The 24,174-nt window shown below is 39.0% G+C and overlaps 1 protein-coding gene across 1 annotated transcript in view; it reads left to right on the top strand.

Annotated features, from left to right (window-relative positions):
* LOC122790388 (bile salt-activated lipase-like) overlaps positions 1-24,174 on the top strand; it is a 199,330-nt gene that overhangs the window by 170,775 nt on the left and 4,381 nt on the right. The window contains exon 10 of the mRNA XM_044057901.1: positions 6,152-6,349. Coding sequence (XP_043913836.1) covers positions 6,152-6,349 — 198 coding nt within the window. The remainder of the gene's footprint in view (positions 1-6,151; positions 6,350-24,174) is intronic.

Genomic DNA, 24,174 nt, shown 5'->3' with positions numbered 1-24,174 from the left:
TGCAGATGAGGCTTGTCAAGCTAATGGGGCGGTAATTTCCAGGGTCTGTGGAGGCACCGCCTTATGAAGTGGGACCACAGTCGCCGGCGCCACTCCTTGGGTACGTATCCTGAGGTGAGGCTAAGATTAAACAGCTGTCCTAACTGTGGGTTTAATTCCTCGTTGAGTTCATGAAGCACACAGCCGGGACACCATCCGTCCCATGGATGCTGTGTTTTTGCCTTAGTGAGGGCAGTTCTCACCTGGGCGTTGGAGATGTTTGGGGGCTACAATCCTCTGGAATAGATATCTCCTTTGGGAGGGGGGGAGAAGTTTGCACTGAACCTGTCAGCCAGTATGTTAGCAATGTGTGTAGGTTCAGTAATTTTCACATCATTTTGAACTAATTCTGAGCATATCTGGGAGTTTCCTCCTAGGTTTCTAACATAGCTAAAGAAGGCCTTATGATTGTCTTTAGAGTCCTTGGCGATTTTTCTCTCAAAATTTGCCTTGGATGATTTTATGAGAGCTCTTAGTTTTTACTTATAAAGATCAAAGGTGTCTTACCTTTCAAGGATTTTGCTCTATCTTGTAGTAGCTTCCTCCTTTTGTTGTAGAGCTTGTTTATGGCTGGGGTCCACCAGACTGGACGCTTGCCTTTGGTACAGAGAGTCTTAGTTTTGTTTGGGATTGCCTGATCCATGCAGTCCTGTAGGTGCTGGTAGAAGGCATTTGTAAGTGATTCAGCGGTTTGAGTAATGTTTACCACTGGCTCAGGGGCCTTAAAGGAGACCACACTAGTTTTTAGAAGTGTGAAATCGGCTTTTGAGAAGTTTTTCACTGTGGTCTTTTTGTTTCAGGTGGGGCGGATGAGGACCTCCAGCGAGATTAGTTTATGATCTGATCTCACCAGTGAGGGGTATACTTCGGTGTTGAACATTTTGATCCCATGTTCGTGATGATGAGATCAAGTATGTTTTCACCTCTTGTGGGGATGGTGACTAGTTGTTCCATGGCATTTGAGTTTATGAACTCCAGGAATCTTTGGGTTAGAGTGTTCGGGCTTGAGTAGTGTTCCCAGTCTATATTAGGGTAGTTGAAGTCACCTAGTATGATGGTGTTTGGAGATACATTTATCCCTCCAATGTTTTCAGGAAGGCCATGTGAGGTTCCTGAGTTTGAGAGGGTGGCCTGTAACATGCTACAAATTGCAGAGCAGTCTTGCCTATGGTTAATTGCACCTGGATGGTCTCAGATGCATCGTCGTTGCCACCAACCTTGAGGTGTGGGTGTCCTTTATGAATATGGACACCCCCCCTCCTTTCTTGGTGTTGTCCGGATTTTGGGGCCGGAACGTATGATATGAGGTGAAACCTGTTAGTGCTGGGGTGCTCTCAGGAGCCTTGAACCAGGTTTCTGTCACAGCACAGACATCGATGTTCTCCATATTGAGAAGGGCCTCGAGTGCATCTTGAGATTGAGACTTCTGGCATTGAGCAGCATTACCCTTAGTTTTTTTCCTTTTCAATCTTTTCCCACTCAATCTTTCCCCTTTGCCCACACCTCCAACATACTTAATCCATTTGGGGTAATATTTTATGAAATTGATCTGGAGTGTAAAAATGCTTGCATGAACATTGCCACCCCAAAATCCTGAATTTTCTTGATCTTGTTGTTGGCTTAACCATTTGACAAACCTCCATCCTGTCCATAACTGAAATTTCTCTCTTCACTTTTCTTTGCCACACATATTTCTCGATCTGTTTATGATTCCACTAGTCATGAATGAAAGCCTTATAAATCCTGGTTACCACTCTTTTTTTTGTCTCCTGATCACTGGTATATCAGTATTTCTTATCAGATTAAAGAATTATTCTTAAAAACTGGAATATGGTTCAAAACAATTTATGTAAAAAAAAACACTCTGCGCCTAATCGGCCTTTCTTTATGCAGAGATGAGTCAGAAATCTAAAGGAATAATTAGTGAGAATGCCATTTAATATAAATAAAGAGGTGTCCAGATTTCCAAGTTTAGGCTGCAGTATATATATATAAATAGGTTTGCTGTAGTAAATTTATCACCATTCAGAAAATAATGAAAAATATTTTATGAGCGGCAGAGTAGACTCATGTAGCATATGTGTACCATGCAGTTATTTCTGCCGCCATTTTATATTGATGAAATGGAAGCTTCACTTAAAGTAAATGTGAAAGAGCATTTATATGCCTTTGAAAAAGTAGGTAATCCTAACACATTATTCAGAAATGTACAATCAGATTGACATTAAGAATAGTTTTAAGTTTTTTTTTGTTTTGCAAGATGGAAGCAGAAGTTATGGAGCATTACGTAATGAACATTTGTTAATTGAGTGTAGCATCGAAGGCTAGGCATGGTAGCACTCTTAGCTTTGATCTAAACATACACATTTTATTAAAACCTCAGTTAATAAAATACAAGTGTCACAAATAAAATGAATAAGTATTTTAATTTGTATGTAAAGTATTGGGAGGAAGTATTGGGTGTGGTTTCAGTTTTATGAAATTAAAGTGAGAGCTGGGAGTAATCTCTTTAGCATATACAATATCAGATTGTACGATCATCGTCAGAGTCGTTATTAACCCCCTTTTTCTCATTTTTTACATGGGGTCGAGGTGTCACCTCATTAGTCAATGTAACCAGATCACCTAGAGCTGACATTTACATAGCTGAGTGGCTACAGTGTTTGATCCAAAAAGTACATTACTTTTGTTCATAAGGACGGCTCTTGAAAATGTTCTTGGAGCTGAAAACTGCTAACATGGCATCATGAAGGACTGAACCCACAAAGCCTCACTACCTACTATATTCCATAAGCTACTATTTTTTCATGAAAATTGCAGCAACACGGAAGTCTTGTATCCTAGTAAGACAATTTGTCAGCTATGTCTTACAGATAGAGAACCCTACACTGGAAGTAAACAGTAAAACCATAATGTAATTAAATAGCTGTACCTCTAAAAAAGTAGAGTGCCGTTGATTACCCATAATGCTTTGTTTCTATATGTAAATCATTGCCAATACTAAACTACCTGATATACTTTCATGAGTATTTTGTTGATGTGGTAGTTACAAGGGATGTTATGCTAGAAGAAGTTGGCCATTATACATTTTTTGATATTTAGTTTTAGTCCATGGTTATGACACTAATTATTTGTTTGGGATAGGCCCTCTTGGGGGATATTAGTGTCATCTGGAAAGTTTTTTATGACACCATGTTTACAGTAAACTGTAAACTTGGTCAGCCATAAACCCCTAACATTTGCTTTGTCATATGAGAAGTAGATGCTGAACAGCAGTGGCTCAAGGATTGAATCTTGTGGTATACAGCTAATGACAGGTCATTTGGAGGAGTTACAGCCCCCACACCTTAATTTTCTGGGTTCTGTTTGTGAGCCAATTTGCTCTCCAGAGTCATCTCTCAGATGATGAAGGGGTAGTTGAAGTCCTCTCGGAGAATGGTGTTTTGCCTACTGCATAAGGACTCCATACTAGTCAGGTAGGAGGTACGGCCAAGGTGGGCATAGAGAGGGTCATAGAGTTAACTATGATGTGACAAGGGGATTTATTAATAGTTAAGTTTGATCATGGAGGAGTTTCAGGTCATTATGTTGCCTTATGAGCCTGGAGGTAAGATTTTGTTCTCGTAATGTAGAGACAACACAACCTTTAGTGCCTTTGTCCAGTGTGGCTGGCCTGAATGCATGATAAGTGTTGAAACCCAGCACTGATGGGGTGCTGTCAGTGGTCTTGCCCACATCTTTGTGATGCGTATAACAGTGCAGTCCAGGATAAGCAGTGCCTGATGGGAGTCGAGTTCTTGTTGAGGCTCTTAACATTGAGAAGAAATACCTTTATGTTACCCAAATTTTGTTTTGTTAAGTTAGAAGCTTTTGAAGACTAACATTGACTTAAAAGGCTCTATAGGGGTGGACAAGGTTTTAGTCAGCATAAGCAAGCTTTGGGAAGATAGATACAGGCCATCCCTGGCGAAGCAGGTAGGACTCTCTGCCATCTTCTCCCAGGCTGATATATATTGGACCCTTCTTGAATGACACCAGAATCTAAGCCAATTGTTGAGGCCAGTAATCTTTTGTTATAGCAGCATCACTATCAGTGATAGTAAAATACTGCTCAAAGTTAGATCAATACCTGCCTCGGTCACAGATTTCAAGAGCTCTCCCATGTCTTTCTTCATATCATCCAGGGAGATATGTCTCTGGTGATTTACTGCCATGTTTACTATGACTGTATCATATGTGTACTTGTGATGCAAGTACTTGAATACATGCCTGATGTGATGAATGCTGGCTCCCGATAGGTGACTAATTGTGACATTCTCCTTAATCAGTATGGTGAGTGATGCATCAGTGTGTTTTACTAGGTACTTACCTATGACTAAGATGTTGGATTGTGTAGACATTTGCCTTCTGAGCTTTTGACTTGAGGCAGTGTGAGATATAGATGCATGTTTCATGGTGGGTGCTGCCTTGAGGCACTATGAAATATAGATGCATGTTTCATGGTGGGTGCTGCCTTGAGGCACTATGAGATATAGATGCATGTTTCATGGTGGGTGCTGCCTTGAGGCAGTATGAGATATAGATGCATGTTTCATGGAGAGGCTGCCTGAGTTGAGCGTTTGGGAGGTTGCTGTTGGTGTTCATTTCTTAGGTTGTATTTAGGCGGTCTTTGCAGTTTAGGTAGGTTACTTTTAAGAGCCTTAGCTTATGTTGGTCTATGTGTATTGTGTGTCTTGTGGTGGTATATATTACTGACAACCTTTTTTGCTGTTTTTATGTGAGGGCTTTGCCTCCAAGAACATTGTATCACTAATCTCTCACACATGGTGCCCTCTGGTTTAAGCAGAGTGTGATTATTAGCAAACATGAGACAACTGCTACATTATCTAAGGATGCCATTTCAAAAACACGGGCTAATGAGATGGATGGAAATTGCAAATCCATAGTTGCAGGGGATTACTAATGTGGGCTGAAGGGGGAGTAGTGCCTGTGAGGTTTGGAGTTGATTGCTGGAGGTGCAATCTGTACAGTAGTGGAAACAGTACCGGTCTCCACATAGCTGCACACAGCTAGGGATCAGTGATGCTTTTCTCCTTTTCATATCAGAAGCAGAGAATAGCAGTAGTTCCAAGCTGCTTCCTGAGAAGCAGTAGTAACCCAACGCTGATGGGTTCAGTACACTTGCTGTAATCGTCTGTTGAAAGATACCCCCTTATGTGATGACAAAGGCTACAATCACTTGCTTGGGTGAACATGCCCTGTTCTCCCCATTGTGTCTCCTTACATCCTTAAATGTCCCTGGCCTCCAGCAGAGGAGAGGTGCAGGCCAACAGGAACCACTGCCTCCCCCCCATGATGGATACCATCCTCTCTGTTTGCACCATCAAGCACTCGAGCCACTAACTGACGTTTTGTGTCCTCTGGGTCGTAGTTATGGCTTTTTCCCTCTGTGCTGTGGGTGCAAGCTGCTTTGCTTGAAAAGTGACTCTGTGTGTTTATTTCAAACTGAAATGTGTATAAGGCAGTACACTGATACAATGGGCTTGATAGCCACTAGTAAACATCTTAATCTTCATCGAGCTAAACAGGGTTTTCCAAGGTGGCATCTTAATGGTCGTAAGTGAGTGAATTCGTCCATGCAGTATTGGGTTCTGTTATGGAACAGATTACTGGTTGAGCTAAGAGGCATTCATTTTGTGGAGATCTTCCAAAATGTTGCTGGTACTGCTTTTGTTGTAGGGAAATCTTTGGTTTGGTAGTTATAATGAAGAGCAACAATATGGAGTTGGATAAAGTAATTTCCTATCTAGAAAATTACAAAAATGCATGTATGTATATATATATATATGTATATATATATATATATATATATATATATATATATATATATATATATATATATATATGTAAGTATGCATGTATGCATGTTTGTACATGTGTATATATGTATGTGTAGGTAGGTATGAATGAATGCAAGTACATACATATGTATGCATGTGTTTGTATATGTTACATTCACATTATTAGTTTGTTAATTTCAGACCAGGCTTAGCACTTTATTGTTTCCTAAATAGTGGATAAGTGTCTAAAATAACTGTTTCTCCCTTTACAGTGGTGGAAGGACATACAGTTACCTGTTTTCCCATCCCTCAAGAATACCTGTTTACCCTGGCTGGACAGGTGCAGACCATGCAGATGATATCCAGTACGTCTTTGGGAAACCGTTTGTCTCACTGATGGGGTACAGGCCAAAGGACAGGGATGTCTCCTCCTATATGATTGCTTACTGGACAAACTTCGCTAAAACTGGGTGAGTATTGCACTTTAAACTTATTTTAAACATTGTTTAATCAACCATCATGTTTTGTTTCTTAGGCTGAGAGGTTAGTGTTAATTTCCACTTCACAACAGAACTAGGACACTGGAGGAAAGAAACTTTGAAAGAATTAGAAAAATAGCTACCTTCACTTTCGTAAAATAAAATGAAGATATTATAGACCATTTTACTCAGAAAAAAAATACAAAAATACTACACCACTGTATGCTGCTGTCCATCAGCTCTTTAGTATCCACAGCTTTAAATGAGGACAAGAAAGACACGCAGCCTATAATTCTGTATATTAATATAACGGCTTGTGAACTAACATTCAGAATAAATAATATCCTAATCCATACTGTGTAAGCAGATTTTTTAAATGGTGATTTGAAATGTAAATCCCGAACAGATGATTAGCTATATTGTGCTGTACTGGAACACCTTAGTCTTTGAGATGGGGGGGGGGCAGAGGATGGGGGTAGGAAATATGCAACATATACAGTAATATGAAACACATTGCCAATATGCAAACCTTTAAACATGACTCAATAAATTTCTGGTATTAACATTTTCAATTATTTAAGATAAGTGCTTGGACTTACTATATGAAATGTCTAGACACTTTTTTGTAACTTTTAATCAGGAATATAGAAATCAGAGATCCTTATCTGAACTCCTGCTCTGCATACTTTGGGCAATAGCTAGTGATTGCGGACTGTAGGACAAAGACCATCACCGATCTCTAATTCAGCCATCATTGGTAGCTGTCCTACATACTCACAATTACATATTGGAAGAATTCTAAGTGCTGAGATAGAAAGTGAAAAAGCTGTGCAAGCATTTCCGCAAATTAACTGGAGGTCACAATCTTATATCTATATCTATCTATATATATCTATATATATATATATATATATATATATATATATATATATATATATATATATATATATATATTAGCAAGAGTACATGGAAAAAAAAAGTAATCTGCACTGACGTTACCATTACATAGCTGTATGAAGCTTTTGAAAACTCTTTGAAGGAGTGAATTGAAATATTTTATTTTTAACTCATGAGTCACAAAATGACTGTGTCTGGGTCTACACAGATTCCATTTCAAGATGTCCAATTCATGCATATCTGACATTAAAGACATCCTTTTCCTTTTTGTACTTATGTATTTCATGTCAGAATAAAATAGCCTTTTAGACTGATACATTTGTCTCATATTTTTCTATCCCATCTGAACAAATCCTGTTCTATTTTGTCAAATGAACAAATACATTTTGCAAATGAGCATCATTGACTCTTTGCCATTTTTAAGCAGCTGTCTTTATAAATTGCTATAAGTGTCACAATGTAATATCATTTTGGCACCAGAAAGCCACAGCATGTCTGTAGTCTGCTTAGGTATGTGATTAACAAACCTCATGCAAGGCAAGTGTTATTTAATTTATAATGTCAACTCTTACGCAGTACTGCATTTAACAAAACAAGGCAAAACAAAACTACAAGTTCCACTAAACTCTGCTTTTAAATGAAATCGAGAACTATTAAGATATATTAAGTTCCAATTACAAAAAGTATGGTTCACGCTGATAAATACGTAAGAAGGTCTGTGATGGAAAATGCATTGAACATATTCACTGAGAATTTGTGTGTTTATTTTCTCTGTATAGTTGCTACTAAATTTTTGAGCTTTTCTTGCCAACGTAAAGTGACATACACCATACTATAAATGTGAAAAACATGTATAGCAAAAAATAAATAAATAAATAACATGCAGACCTTTTCATTACAAAACTAACTTTTCTATCTTTTCTATGTCGACAGACAGTCCAACGTCATTAATATTGAGAAATTCACCTATGATTTTATAGTACCTGCTGTGGCAATAACATATTTTAAAATAATATTTATCTGCATCATGATCTGTGAACATGAAAGTGTACAGAAGAGGGAATCACAAAATCCCAGATCTGAAAACTAAGACTGAAACGCATTTTCCTGAAATATTTACACACGCACACACGCACACATGCACGTACACACACACACGCACACACACACACACACACACACACACACACACACACACACACACACACACACACACACACACACACACACGCACACACAAAGAAAAATAACTCCTTGTTACAGAATGCTTTTGCTTCCCTTTCCAGTCAGACCACAGCAACTCAAGCGCGATTATATGTTATGATGAGGAGTTTCAAGAAATACAGATTTTGGAGTTCAGGATTCTGTGATTCAGTCCTTCATAGCACTTCTGAATAAATACAAATCCTTAAATAAGTATATATAATACCATTGATAAATCCTCAATAACTGATAGCTATCATAAGGTTAAAAATGACAACGTATTTGTCCACTAACGACAGCACGGTGGTAGGTTTTGTTGCCTTGAAGCTTTTGGTTCTGTTCACAGCTGGGGTGCTTTTTATGTAGAGTCTGTAAATCCTCCTTTTGTAGGTTTGTATCTACTATATTACTGATCCATGAAGATCTTTAGAAGCCTAGCCTTACATTCCAGTGGTAGTTTTTAGCCTTTATATTTTACCATATGAATAATCCAGAGATGGGCTGAACAAGGGTATGTTGGGACATTTACATGTTTCCCATATATATGAAGGACAGGGGTGCTAAACCAGAAGTGAATTTGCAGATACCCCCATCCATTCATCAAGGTTACATTTGAATGTAGTAAGAGAAGTACTTTGCTTTATGTGGAGAGGAAGAAGATTCCAAAGAAGTGATATTCTCTGTGATACATATCTGTCCCTCAAACGTGTTCTGTTTATGTTACAAAAGAGATTGAGATCTCTTGAACAGGTTTTTTTGATGCCATTGGACTTGCAAATGTGCAGCAGGTCTGACAGGATAGGGTCTATTCTGGCTCTGTATGTGAAGCAGACATCACCCATCAGTAGCTTGTATGATATTGTGAAGACAGAAGGCATTGTGGTGACTTGAGTTGTGTTAAATGTTTGGACAAGCACATACCAAAAGGTGCATTATACTCAGCGACAGACATTATTAGTGCCAAATACAGAGGAATGATTTCATCCCGGGATCTGGACATCGTACCTTTACTAAGAAGCTGAGCACTGAAAAAAGAACTTCTAATAGTAGATACATGGTAAATGAAGGACAGTTCATTGCATGCACAAATTCCCAGGTCCTGAATTACTGGAACTTCTAATAGTAGATACATGGCAACTGAAGGACAGTTCATTGCATGCACAAATTCCCAGGTCCTGAATTACTGGAACTTCTAATAGTAGATACATGGTAACTGAAGGACAGTTCATTGCATGCACAAATTCCCAGGTCCTGAATTACTGGAACTTCTAATAGTAGATACATGGTAACTGAAGGACAGTTCATTGCATGCACAAATTCCCAGGTCCTGAATTACTGGAACTTCTAATAGTAGATACATGGTAACTGAAGGACAGTTCATTGCATACACAAATTCCCAGGTCCTGAATCACTGGAACTTCTAATAGTAGATACATGGTAACTGAAGGACAGTTCATTGCATACACAAATCCCAGGTCCTGAATTACTGGAACTTCTAATAGTAGATACATGGTAACTGAAGAACAGTTCATTGCATGCACAAATCCCAGGTCCTGAATTACTGGAATTTCTAATAGTAGATACATGGTAACTGAAGGACAGTTCATTGCATGCACAAATCCCAGGTCCTGAATTACTGGAACTTCTAATAGTAGATACATGGTAACTGAAGGACAGTTCATTGCATACACAAATCCCAGGTCCTGAATTACTGGAACTTCTAATAGTAGATACATGGTAACTGAAGGACAGTTCATTGCATGCAGAAATTCCCAGGTCCTGAATTACTGGATCAGATTTCAGGAATGTTTTGTCATTTGATGGATACAAGGAATGTCATGCCTTCTGAAAAATATCATTATATAGTTCCTAGTATTTAATTTTTAGTCCATGGTTTTGACAGCAGCTATTTATTTGAGGATGTTTGTGTCCTCTGAGGAATTTATGATGGCACCAAGTTTGAAGACATAAACCCTTAACATTAGCTTTAACCACCTTTAACATAATGTGAAAGAGGAGTGGCCTAAGGACTGACCCCTGGGGTACACCATTAGTGACAGGCCTTTTGGAGGAGGTAGAGTCACGCATCCTAATTTCTTGGGTTCTGTTTGTGTGCCAATTTGCTATCTAACACTTTAAATAAGGATTTTATTTAGCTGTGAGAGTTTATCTATGATACCTGCATGTAGGATGGTACTGAGTGCTTTTACAAGATCAAGATACGTGGTGTATGCTTATTTATCCTTATCCTTTGCTTCAATGACCTTCTGAAAGAAGTCAAACAGATTAAGTGGGCAGGATCTGCCCTTTATAACTTTGAATTGTCTTGAATCGAGTGTTTGTAAGTTACCTATGTCCTTATTTAGTAATTCCATAATAATCTTTTCCATTGCCTTATAGATGAGACTGGTCAGACTTATGTGACTATAATTACCCGGGTCCATTCATTCCCCACCTTTATGTAAGGGGATGACTGTTGCTGTCCTCCATTTACCTGAAACAGAACCTGTTTGGATGCTGATATTGAATATCCTCTGCAGGAAGCGTCACAAATCCTGTTTCAGACTGGCTAGTAGGTAGCTCGGTATATTATCAAGCCCTATAGCAGCAGTGTTCTTGGCCTTGGATAGTGTCTTGGGGACTTGTTAATGGGAGATTTGTGGGGAGATGTAAATGAAGGTATGTGACCTGGGAATGGGTGGGTGAAGTTAGAGTTAAATTAATGCACTAGTAGGTCACCTGGGTTCGAGTATGTGGTATCATTACAAAGTGGTATTATAAAAACATGCATCTGGAGCATTTCTCCCCGACTCTCTGCTGAAAATTGGCTTAGTTCCAAGCCAGACTTTCCCGGTTAACAAATGTTAAATAAATAAATAAATAATAATAATAAAAAAATAAATAAAAAATAATTTATTATTAGCGCTGCACAGTGCTGGGCCGTACTTCTGAGGTTTCTAACCTAGTTAAAGGAGGCTTTGTGGTTGCCCTTTGCCTAGAAGGATATTAACCTGATTTTGGTTGATATGATCAGGGTCAGGAGTTCCCCGATAAGTTCAGTAATACTGTTTTCAGCATCTTCAGACTTACTTTTATTTTTATGTGCAATGACTTTTCTTATTTTATTATATAGCTGTTTATATTTGGGTTCCACCACATGGGGATTTTTTTTTCTAAATTTGGCATTGTATTTACTTTGGAGGGGGACAGATACATCCATGCAGATATTCATATGTGCATAGAATTTGGTGGCAAAGGATTCCCAGTAAGCAGAGGGGTTATTGGGCTGGAAGGGTTTTTTTAATTTAGCCAGTTCATCACTAAGTTTTTGTAACTTGGCCTTCACATAAGTCTCTGAATTCTGAGGTGTTGGGAATGCTTCTGGCTTCAGTCTTACAGTGAATGTGATGCATATGTAGTCTAAGTTGACTGTGGAAGAAGTTACAGCTGGTAAGGAACAGAGCTGTCCCATATTGGGTTGGACCAAGTCAAGAGTTTGTTCACCTCTGGTTGGGGTGCAGACTAACTAATCCAGAGAGTTTGTATTGACAAAGTCAGAAACCTGTGGGTTTGAGTATGTATAAATCTCCCAGTTAATGGAGGGGTAGTTTAAGTCCTCTTGGAGACTAATGTTTAGCTTAATGCATAGGGACTCCATATTACTTAGGAAGGGGTATGGGCTGAGAGAGAGAGACATATGTGGCATCCTGTAGTTAGCTATAATGTGATAAGGGGTTTTGTTAATGGCAAGTCAGATATGGAGGAGTTCCTGGTTGTTATCTAGTCCATCGAGTCTAGAGGTAAAATTTGTTTTACAAAGATGGAGATATCACCACCTTTAATACCTTTATTTAGTGAGGTGGGCCTGAGCTTTTGATAGGCATTGAAACCCTGTAGTAATGGAGTGTTCTCATTGGCCTTAAACCCTGCACTGATGGAGTGTTCTCATTGGTCTTAAACCATGCACTGATGGAGGGCTCTCATTGGCCTTAAACCCTGCATGGATGGAGGGCTGTCATTGGCCTTAAACCCTGCACTGATGGAGGGCTCTCATTGGCCTTAAACCCTGCACTGTTGGAGTGCTCTAATTGGTCTTGAACCCTGTACTGATGTTCTCATTGGCTTTAAACCCTGCACTGATGGGGTGTTCTCACTGGTCTTGAAGCAGGTCTCCTCGACGATACATATATTAATGTTTTTCAGGGTAACGAGGGCCTGTAGGGATTGACGTTTTTCTTATGGCTCCTAACATTGACCAATAATGCATTTATTTTATCCAGATTCTATTTCATTATGCTGAAAGTATTTGAAGACTGATGTTGCCTAAAAAGGTACTATTGGGGTAGATAACGTTTTAGCCAATATATGAAAGCCTTGCAGGAATAGGTGCAGGGCATTTCTGTCAAAGCAGTTAGGATTGTCTGCCATCTCCTCCCAAGCTGATATATATTGGACTGCATTTGAATGACCCCAGAAGTTAAGCCAATTGTTGAAGTCAATCATCTTTTGTTCATATATGGCATCATTATTAGTGATGGTAAAATGCTGTTCAAGGCTAGGATTATACCTGCCTTGGATTCATATTCCAAGAGCTCCATCATGTCTCCAGTTCATGGAGTTATGTTTCAAGTCATTTAAACTCATGTGTACTATGACTGTCATATGGATTCTCGCAGACATGAGTGCATGCATTTTGTCTTTTTAGGTTTTTCAGCCGCTCTGGTTTCCTTTCAAAATCCAAAATGAAGCAATTTCCCGAATTGCCTCTATGCGTGTGAGTGTGTGTGTGTGTGTGTGTGTGTGTGTGTGTGTGTGTGTGTACTGTACACTGGACTGACACTGAGGAGTGACAGAAAGAATGACAGCATGGCTACAACAGACAGAAATGGGGTTTCATTGTAGGATATATGGATTTGCTGTCCATCACAGAGTGAGGAGCTCAGAAATCTAGGAAATTTTGGGGTACAGCCTCTGCTTCTCTGGGTTGATAGGAATCAGTTAAGCTTGTTTGTTAATTTGTGAGGATGATTCTTGGCTACCATTCATGGGATTTCTACCATACACAGTTTACTGGGAGCAGGTCCCACGGCTGATTCAAGCCATGCTGAAGCAAATAGCTGGCCAATGTGGTCAACCCAGCTGGATGAATATAATCTACATAGTATGTGGTCTTTCTTTGAGCCCACTTTTAATCTTTTCTTATGTATCCAACTGCCGATATTAGCCCTTTTAGTATGTTGTTTGCTTGCTTCACTTTTAAGAAAGCACTGCGTGATGTTTTTCGTGTTGTAACCTTGAATCTGATCTGTTCTCTGCATAGAGTTTTATTCATTACCTACTGAGTTTTTACTCTTCTTAGCTGAGTCCTTCCCATTATACAGTTTTGTTTAATTTTTCAGCCACATCGCTTTAATAGGATAACAACAGCTGCAAGGCTATTAGAATAACTCAGAAAAAGTAAATAAATAAATAGAAATCTTCATTACATATCCAAAACTAAGGTCACCATCTTTCCATATATCCACCAAGGGACTTTTTTTTTTACAGAAACATATGATAATAAATCAGTCCAATTACTATGTTTGACTTGATTATGAAAACAAAAATTCACTGTTGAGAGTTGTGGTTATTTCTAGTGCTTCATATTGTATCAAGTTCTTTCAGATGCAGAACCAGAGATTTGCACAATAATCAGAAGAAAGAATATACTTCTTATACTAAAATCACTAGATGTTTTCTCTTCTTCATGTTTCTTGCAGGACACACCTGTCTAAACTGGAACTCTTCTGTAAAAGAGACAGGTTGTAACCTAGTCTGAGACATTGTGAAAATGTGAGAACTTTAATGATATTATGTATTATGAGATACATGATAGCCCAGCAACCGTAATAACTCATTGTCAGCATACGACATTATAAAGACTTTTCTTTGTTTTTAAATCAGCTATCTCCTTTTTTCCAATTTAAATCAATTGTCTCCTGTATTTCCAGGAGTAAAAGGGCAATAGCTATGCAGCACAAGTGAACAAGTGCATTATATGAAGTTTGTAAGGTACACTAAGTTGTAATTGGTCAGTCAAGCCTCTTTGACCACAAAGCTCTCTTGTAACATGGATTTATTAAATGGTCTGGTTGGGAGGAATTGCTCCAATGTCACCCCTGAAAAAGTACTGTCTCTCATGTGGGCCTACCTGGTTAACAAAAAAATGGGGGTCTCTGCAGTGTACTTAACTTCAACAACTGCATATGGTTGTAGTAGTTACCCTTTCAGTTTAACCTCAAGCTACACCCTCCCCCTCTTTTGGAAATACCAACAGAGGAATTTGAGCAAGGCACAGATATTAATGGGATATCTTCCACTTAGCAAATGGTAACTCACAGAATGGTAAAGCCATCATCCCAACTTCTGGAATTTATTTATTAACTGTTCTGTGAGTTTACAGTTGTGTGAGACATTTTTTTCACTTTTATTGGAGATGTGGAGGTGAAGTCACCCTTATGAGAAAGTTGCAGAGGGGCTTGCCCTCTGCAAAAACTCTTTTAATGAAGATATTACTCATGGCTTTGGCCTGTATTTGTTTTGACAGGTTTTACTTGTCTAGTTTGTTGTTGGTTGGCGGGTTAAAATTCAATTACTCTTAGTGGATTCAGTATCAATAAAGTAATTTTATTATTGACAACTTTTTCCTGAGAGAATTGAAACACGTGGTATCTACCCTTCATAAAGTCCAAATGTTGGGGTTAAGTTAAATAAGATATTTGTTATTATACATTATGAGGTTAGTTATAATACTTTCCATGACTTTGCAGATGGTGCTTGCAAGGCTAATAGGTCTATAATTATCTTTGATTGTAAGATCTCCTTATGGATGGATATCACTACTTCAATGCACCAATCAGCAAGGACAAAACCAGTTGGTAAACGTAAGTTAAACAGTTTGAGGAGCATGCGTGCAACGGGCATGTTTAACACTATTAAATAAACAACCAGGTGTATTATCAGGTCCCATGGAGGGAGTATTTATGGTCATGGTTAGAACTCTCACTAAATGATCTTTAGAGATAAATTAGGCAATTAAGTTATTCAAGTGTTTCAGCCTTTGGCTCGAAGTCTCAGGTGTAAAGTTGGTACTAAACATATAAGGATATTGGCAATGTCTGTTAGGTGAGAATAGGAGGCATCATTATGAATAAGTTCTCAGCCATTTATGATACTTTTTTATTTTTTCTAACATAGCTAAAGAAAGATTTATAGTTATCTTTGACTTTAGAGGCCAGCCTAAATTCATGGGCTCCTTTAGTTGATTTGATCGTGTTTTTTCAGTTTTTTTGCAGTGCTTTTAATATTTTTCTTGAGAAGAGGAGTTTCGGATTTGCTATGTAATTTAAGGAGTTCCTTTCTTTTGTCATAGAGTTTATTTGTGATAGTGGACTAGCAGGGTGATTTATTTTCAAATTTCCCGATATACTTCCCATTATACTTAGTTTGAGTTGGAACTGCTAGGTCTATGCATTTTCCTAAACTGGTGCAGAAATTTCAGTGGGGATTGCTACATGAGTTTTGGGGAGTTTAAAGCAAACAGTCTCAAATTTGTAGTCAGACTTCAATGGGGAAGGATATGCCAGAGGATTGGCGCGTGAGGCAACCATATTTTTAAGAATTGGGTCAGGAATTCTAGATCATGTAGCGGGCTTGTTTACCAACTGCTCAAAGGGTGTTTGCTTAATAAATCTAGAAATTATTGGGCATATCTGACATTGGATGTATAAGTATTCTAGATTAGTGAGGGTAGTTAAAGTCACCCAAAACAATGGAGTTTTTAATAAAAAGAAGATCATTCAGAACACTGTGAAATATCATGTGATCATTCGGGGCCGAGAATGTGTTATGTAACAAGTTATTAGTTGATTATTAATCCTATCTAGAATGATCTGTAGTTCAATGAATTCACTTTGTAGATCTCTAGTGATCTATCTGCCTGGAAGTAATACATTCCTTGACAAATAGGAAGACTCCATCACAGCTGCCATAATGTTTGAAGGCATGAAAAGTGCAAACCTCAGGCGTGTGTAGAGATGAGGATTCTGTCAAAATGCCGGAGTGATACAGGATAAAGCAATTTATTATTTAGCAATGAGGAACAGTGAAATCTGTAAGAAAATGACTACTTTTCATCAAAAATTGAATTTCCTTATTATCACAACTATAACTGGTAAAGTATACTGGAGAAAATTAATAGGTCATTTGTCATTAGATCACGTTTTTAGACCATTTCTGATTAGACAAAATGATAGCTAGACCGTTGTATGACAGCTATATGAAGAAAGTTCTTAGTGCAAGCAAAAACAAACAAACAAAAAAAAAACAAAAGAAAAACACGAACAAAAAACTGTTCCCCATAACTCCTGCTAATTACATATACTAACTCTGAGATCCCATAATACTGGGGAAAAGGCATATCTGTTTAGCTGTCCAAACTCTGTTGAGTAAACATATCTCAGCTATAAGTAAATTCAACTATATATATATATATATATATATATATATATATATACATATATCTATATCTATATATATATATATATATATATATATGGGTCCCCTTCGAATGGTCGACATTTCACAATGTCAACATTCATATGGCCGAGACCATATGATCGACATTTTAAATGTCGACAACGGGGAACCGGCATCTCCCTACAGTGCGGAATGGAAAGATTTTCACTTCCACACTGTAGTGCGATCTCGGAGTTGGTACATTTAAGTTCCGGGGGGTGTAGGGTTCGAGCACACACACACACACACACACACACACACACACACACACACACACACACACACACACACACACACACATGTCCGGCAGTTTAATGAGCTACTTTCTATAGTACAGGGGTTTTATTCTCTCAGCTTTCATTTGCTTATTGTGTGACCTTGAGCAAGTCGTGTAACCAGACAGTGCTTTGGAGCACTTGGGAATTTGAGGCTAAGCTCATTAATAATGTCATGGACTACATATCTAGTAAATACCAATCAGTATAATGTCAAATGGACAAAATGCCGTGTTTGAATTCAAAGTAATCAAACAAATGGCATTGAAAGACAGTTAAAAAAAGGCAAAATACCACAGCAAAACTATTTGTTTGCAGGGGTCAAGCAACCACTGCAGCATCTATACACTCCTGCTGCTTAAATATACTAACTCCAAGAGTGCACTGCAATTCCACATACCCCTTGCTGCTTAAATATACCAACTCTAAGAGCATGCTGCAGTTCCACATACCCCTTGGTTCATAGGTTCATAGGTAGGTACTAGGCTATCCACCCAAGGGCCTAGGTAAGTCTAGCCAACAAGGTTCCCTGGCTTACGCCACCCAAGAAAGTTAATTTCCTGTGCCCCTGTCGAGCAGAGCCACAGAAGTGATCCCTGGGGTGTATTTCCTATTTCCCATCCACTCATCAAGATTTTTCTTGAAGAGTGCTAATGAGGAACTTTGCTTGACATAGATGGGTAGCTTGTTCCAGAGTATGGGAAGTCTCTGGGACAGGAATCTATCCCTCCAGCACATCCTGTTTATTATAGTAACAAGGTTTAGGTCCTTAGAGCATGTAGCTCAAGAGATTGGGATTTCTTTAGGTGTAGCATATCCAACAGCTCTGGGTTTGACATAGCTTTATATGTTAGGCAGAGATCTTCTCAGAGTAGGCGATATGCTACAGAGTAAAGTTGGAGTTTTTTGAGACAGTCAGTGTAGGGCATCTGTTTGAGGCCAGTAATCCTTTTTGTAAGGTACTTCTGGGGCCTTTCCAGCTGCTGCAGGTGTCTTGTGAGGTACATGGTGCTTAAATATACCAACTCCAAGAGCGCACTGCAGTGCCACATACCCCTTGGTGCTTAAATATACCAACTCCAAGAGCACACTGCAGTTCCACATACCCCTTGGTGCTTAAATATACCAACGTCAAGAGTGCACTGCAGTTCCACATACCCCCTGCTGCTTAGATATACCAATTCCAAGAGTGCACTGCAGTTCCACATACCCCCTGCTACTTAAATGTACCATAATCCAAGATCACACTGCTGTGGGGAAAGGACAGTTTCCCAATTTCCCAATTCCTGCAGTAAAACAATCTCACACTTGCAAAGACCAACAATCATTTCATATTCAATCTGTTTTTCTGGTCTTTGCTTCTGTTCAACTACCTGACTATTAGACCACATAACATGGGCACACATACTCACATATGCACATACGCATACACATCTATATACACCCAATACAATATATGCATACAGGTTTACATATTGAGGTAACTTTGTTGAGCATGCAGTAGAAAAATGGACTGAAATTCAACTTTATAGATTTCAAAAGTTTCAAAACTCAAGCTTATTTACAGGTAGAAAATAAAATATACTTTTCATCAGCCTGAGCAACAACATCAGTTTGGATACACATATCGTGTAAACAATTTTTCCAGGAAACAAACAGTCCACGTGTAAAATGTAGATACTTTAACAGATCAAATTATTGCTTCTTGACACAGTCTTCTATTGTGAATCCAAAACTGTTCAGTTCTTACATTCTAGTCCTGCCAGCTTTCAGAAAAGTTTGCCGCATAGGCCATTTATATTTCTCATAGCAGAGAAGAGCTTCGCAAACACGAGATACGAAATTCTCTAATGTACCTAAACATATTCCGTTACCTAACTTTACTGGAACCTTAACCTGTAAATAGTCACACGCACACACACACACACAGACACACACACACACACACACACACACACACACACACACACACACACACACACACACACACAAACACACTCCTACTCACAATACAAACCCACTTAAGTCTTTCAACACGACATAGACTCAGTAAAAATACCATTCACTAAATCAGGCATTTACATACACACACACACACACACACACACACACACACACACACACAAAGACACACACACACACACACACACACACACACACACACACACACACACACACACACACACACACACACACACACACACACACACACACACAAACACACTACCCTGCACAGTTGACAAAATGAAATGCAACTATATATGTATATGAACACACACACACAAATAAATATATATATATATATATATATATATATATATATATATATATATACATATATATATATATATATATATATATATATATATATATATATATATAAAACTGCAGTCATAATTGACATCAAAAACATCTACCATTGCAGATGTAAACATCAACATCACATACCTTTACATCAACAATCACTTGGCAAATCTTGCATTATGTAATTTGATGTCACTGGCGTCACTTAGAAACTGCTACTTAGTTCGCTTCCACCTTTGTGTATCCTGTAACATTTATATACTGCAAGAATCTCTTAACTGATAAAATATCAGTACAAATGGATATAGGTCGGATCTCTGCCCTCTCAGTCCTCCCAACATGAGGCTGTATCTCACACCCCTAAAGTATTTATACTAACTCCATGGACACACCACCATGATCAAACCTAAACATTGCTTCAAAGCTATACGCAACTTAGTATGAGCCAGCAACAGCAACCATTGATAGGCCACTTAATGACGTCTGCTACTCAAGATACATGCGGACAAGCTGGGAGTTCATTTGTCAGTCTGGTGCACACACACTTACACACACACACACACACACACACACACACACACACACATATATATATATATATATATATATATATGGGTCTACTTTGTTTTATTGAATCTCATTTCACTGAATTTCATTTCACCCCAACCCCATCGCTGAAAGCACAAACTACTGAAAACTCATGTCACTGAATCTCATTTCATTGAACTGAACTTAGTATATATGGCACTGTGTAGAATATTGTAAGGCAAGTAAAAGGTGTAGTGCGATCTTGGAGTTAGTATATATATATATATATATATATATATATATATATATATATATATATAGTTAGGGTGTGGGAGGGGTACAGCCCCCACCTTGTTTGTTTTATATTGTATTTTAAAGAGAAGTGAGCCCCTGCAAGTATGGTAGCTGCACGGCTCCAAAAGTCCTTTAGCAAAATAAAAATGCAGAGCCAGCAAACCGTAACATATAAGTTTAATAGTATAAAAGTAGGAGAACAAGACAACAGACCGGTTTCGGCTATGAGTTTATCAAGCCCTCATCAGTGTAGTGAATTGTAGTTACAACCATTCTCCTTTTATATTATGCCACATTTCCTTGTGGCAATTGTAACTTATGAATACATGTGGATTCTAATGGTGAGTTCCAGCACCCGGATTTAAACAGGATATTCAAATTTAGACTTAAAGCTAATTGCAATAGCACTAACATTGTTTACTTGGCACATTGCTTGATCTGCACCTCTTTTTATATTGTCATGACAACACAGAGGCTAAGGGATTGGATGAGGGAACACCTCTATGATATAGGGAGGATGGCAGACACTAATGCTCTGGCAAGGCATGTTGAGAGGCATGGTGTTGCACACACTTTTCATTTCATGGTAATTGACAGGGTTGTCAATAACTGTAGAGGGGGAGGTGTTAAGTTGAAGACAAAATCTAAGGAACTAGAATGGATAGTGAGACTCAGGGCAAATATGGGTAAGGGTCTCAATGATAAACTGAATATTAAGCCCATATTATTAGCTAGAGACCTTAAAAAGTAGTTGGCAGCTTCCATGTCATGTTATTTTAAGGTTATTTATGAAATGTGTTTTTAAACTTGTATTTTTATTATATTATGTTATAATACTGTTACAGTGATGCTATTGCGAGAATTTTATGTATAGAAAGTTCAGTTTTGATTTACTGTGTATGTTATTGTTATTAAGTGTTTTTTAGAAAGAAATCTTGTATTTGAATTTTATCTAGAGAAGAGTTCATGCTGAATGTAATATGACTTTAAGGCAGGAGGGAATGGTTATACAGTAGCATAATTAATTGAACTATTGGTTATATAACCTGAAGAGCTTTTCATTACATTGTCTGATGAAGTGGCTTAGTCCACGAAAGTGCTCACCTGTTATTTGTATATATATATATATATATATATATATATATATATATATCATAGCTAAATATATATATATATGTGTGTGTGTATGTATACACACACACACACACACACACACACACACACACACACACACACACACACACACACACACACACACACACACACACATATGGGTACACAGAGGTAATCCAGAAAGCTCGAGACATGTCTGGCATTGATTCTATGCAATGTGAAATTGATGTCAACCGTGTCCAAAAAAAAAAGATAAAAACAGGGAGTGGATCTGCTGTCATTATAGCTGTCCTCCACAGGTTTAGCATGACTACTAGGGTGAATTCATGAAAGTGCCATGAGGTATCCACCTCATGGTGACCCTTTTTGCATTCATAGACAGCCCTGACATGGTGCTTTAGCACAAAGAACAGGGTTAGGCTGTCTTTGCAGCCATGATATATATATATATATGGGTCTACTACTAATGCCCGACACGACGATTCCCCGACAGAAAACTCACCGACGCCAGATGACCGACAACACACAAACCCGACAACGCAAAACACCGAACACCATTACACCGACACATGGAACGTAAACAACACGCGACACTACATAGCATACACACTAGCCCTGACCCAAACCCTAACCCTAAGGTCCGACACTATCGCACACTTCACCTACCTGCACCCTAACCCTAACTCACTTAACCCACCCCTAGCCCAAGCTCCGACACTAACGCACACATCACCTACCTGCACCCTAACCCTAACTCACTTAACCCACCCCTAGCCCAAGCTCCGACACTAACGCACACTTCACCTACCTGCACCCTAACCCTAACTCACTTAACCCACCCCTAGCCCAAGCTCCGACACTAACGCACACATCGCCTACCTGCACCCTAACCCTAACTCACTTAACCCGTCCCTAAACTACAGTCCCTCACTAGCACACACTTACCTTACCCGAACCATACCTCCGACACGAACACACACTCACCTTTCCCACAGCCTAACCCGACATCCCACAATCTCGAGCACTTACCTGACCGCTCCTAACTCCGTCACCATCGCACACTTACCGCGTCGCGATCGCACATTCCCTTGTCGGTCTTTCCGCTGTCGGCAAATCACCCTGTCGGTACACTTACCTGTCGGTCATCTGGCGTCGGTGAGTTTTACGTCGGGGAATCGTCGTTTCGGGCATTAGTAGTAGACCCATATATATATATATATACATATATATATATATATATATATATATATATATATATATATATATATCTATATATGAGGCAGTCTGGGGGAGTGGAATATGCTAATTAGCATTGTGCTGTACGTTCCAGTCTGATACTACTTCCAGGAAGGCATCTACACACCAAACAAGCCACATAGAGTATCACTGATGCTCATTGCACAATTCTATAGTGACCAAAACCAAAAGGTCATGTTCATCCATCTCAGTAGAGGTAAGTGCTTGGAAATTGCGGGGGTCAGGTAGTGTTAGGGATTAGTGGACATGGATGTATGTGAGGGGCTGCATCTGTGAGTGTATGTGTGAGTGTGTGTCTGCTCTGGAGACAAAAGTAGAGGAGTCAAGGGTAAGTTAAGCAGGTGTGTGTGTGTGTGTGTGTGTGTGTGTGTGTGTGTGTGTGTGTGTGTGTGTGTGTGTGTGTGTGTGTGTGTATTGGAGTGGCTTTCAATCTTACACACATCCCTCTACTAATAAGCACAGGCTGCTACTTGGGGGGAAACACTAGTCACCTGGTATAACTCTTTGAGTGGGGTTGGGGGGGCACTGATCAGTAGGTATAACTCTTTGAATAGGGATGGGGGACACTAACCAGCAGGTATAACTCTTTGAATAGGGATGGGGGACACTAACCAGCAGGTATAACTCTTTGAATAGGGATAGGGGACACTAACCAGCAGGTATAACTCTTTGAATGGAGATTGGAGGGGGAACACTAACCAACAGGTATAATTGGGGGGGGCACTAACCAGCAGGTATAACTCTTTGAACAGGGATTGGGGGGACACTAACCAGCAGGTATAACTCTTTGAACAGGTATTTGGGGGGACACTCACCAGCAGGTATAACTCTTTGAACAGGGATTGGATGGGGAACACAAACCACCAGGTATAACTCTCTGAATGGGGGTTGGTGGGGGGGACTCTAACCACCAGGGATAAGTATTCCATTATGTGCCTTAGTGCCACACAAGGTTTTGAGAGGGAACACGACGCCAGGAATTACTATGCATAGCATGCATGAAGGGCACTTAAACACTGTGTGGAGGTGGGGACTACAAACTGGGGAGAAATATGTTACATGTGGTGCCTTAATGGCACTTAGACATAGCATGGATGGGAGGATCCGCTAAACACCCAGGATGCCATGCTAATAAAATAAATAAATAAATAAATCCTCACTGCAGCTAATGCTTCTCTGAATTGCAAAATATTGCATCTAATTAGCAAAGCCTTTTTACCGCCTCCCTTAATGCAATGCAGTAACACTTTAATAAATCCTCGTGAATAACAATTCTATTAACATATTGCCTGGATTCTACTAATGTCGAACAGTCATGCTGCTAATGTGACTGGTTTGAAATAGAGTACTAATATAGTTAAGAGACGTTTCAGCTGGAGCCTTAAATCT

This window comes from Protopterus annectens, chromosome 16.part0, assembly GCF_019279795.1.
Source record: "Protopterus annectens isolate FY-2018-M chromosome 16.part0, PAN1.0, whole genome shotgun sequence".
Taxonomy (NCBI): Eukaryota; Metazoa; Chordata; order Ceratodontiformes; family Protopteridae; genus Protopterus; species Protopterus annectens.
This window is presented reverse-complemented; position numbering and strand designations above follow the sequence as displayed.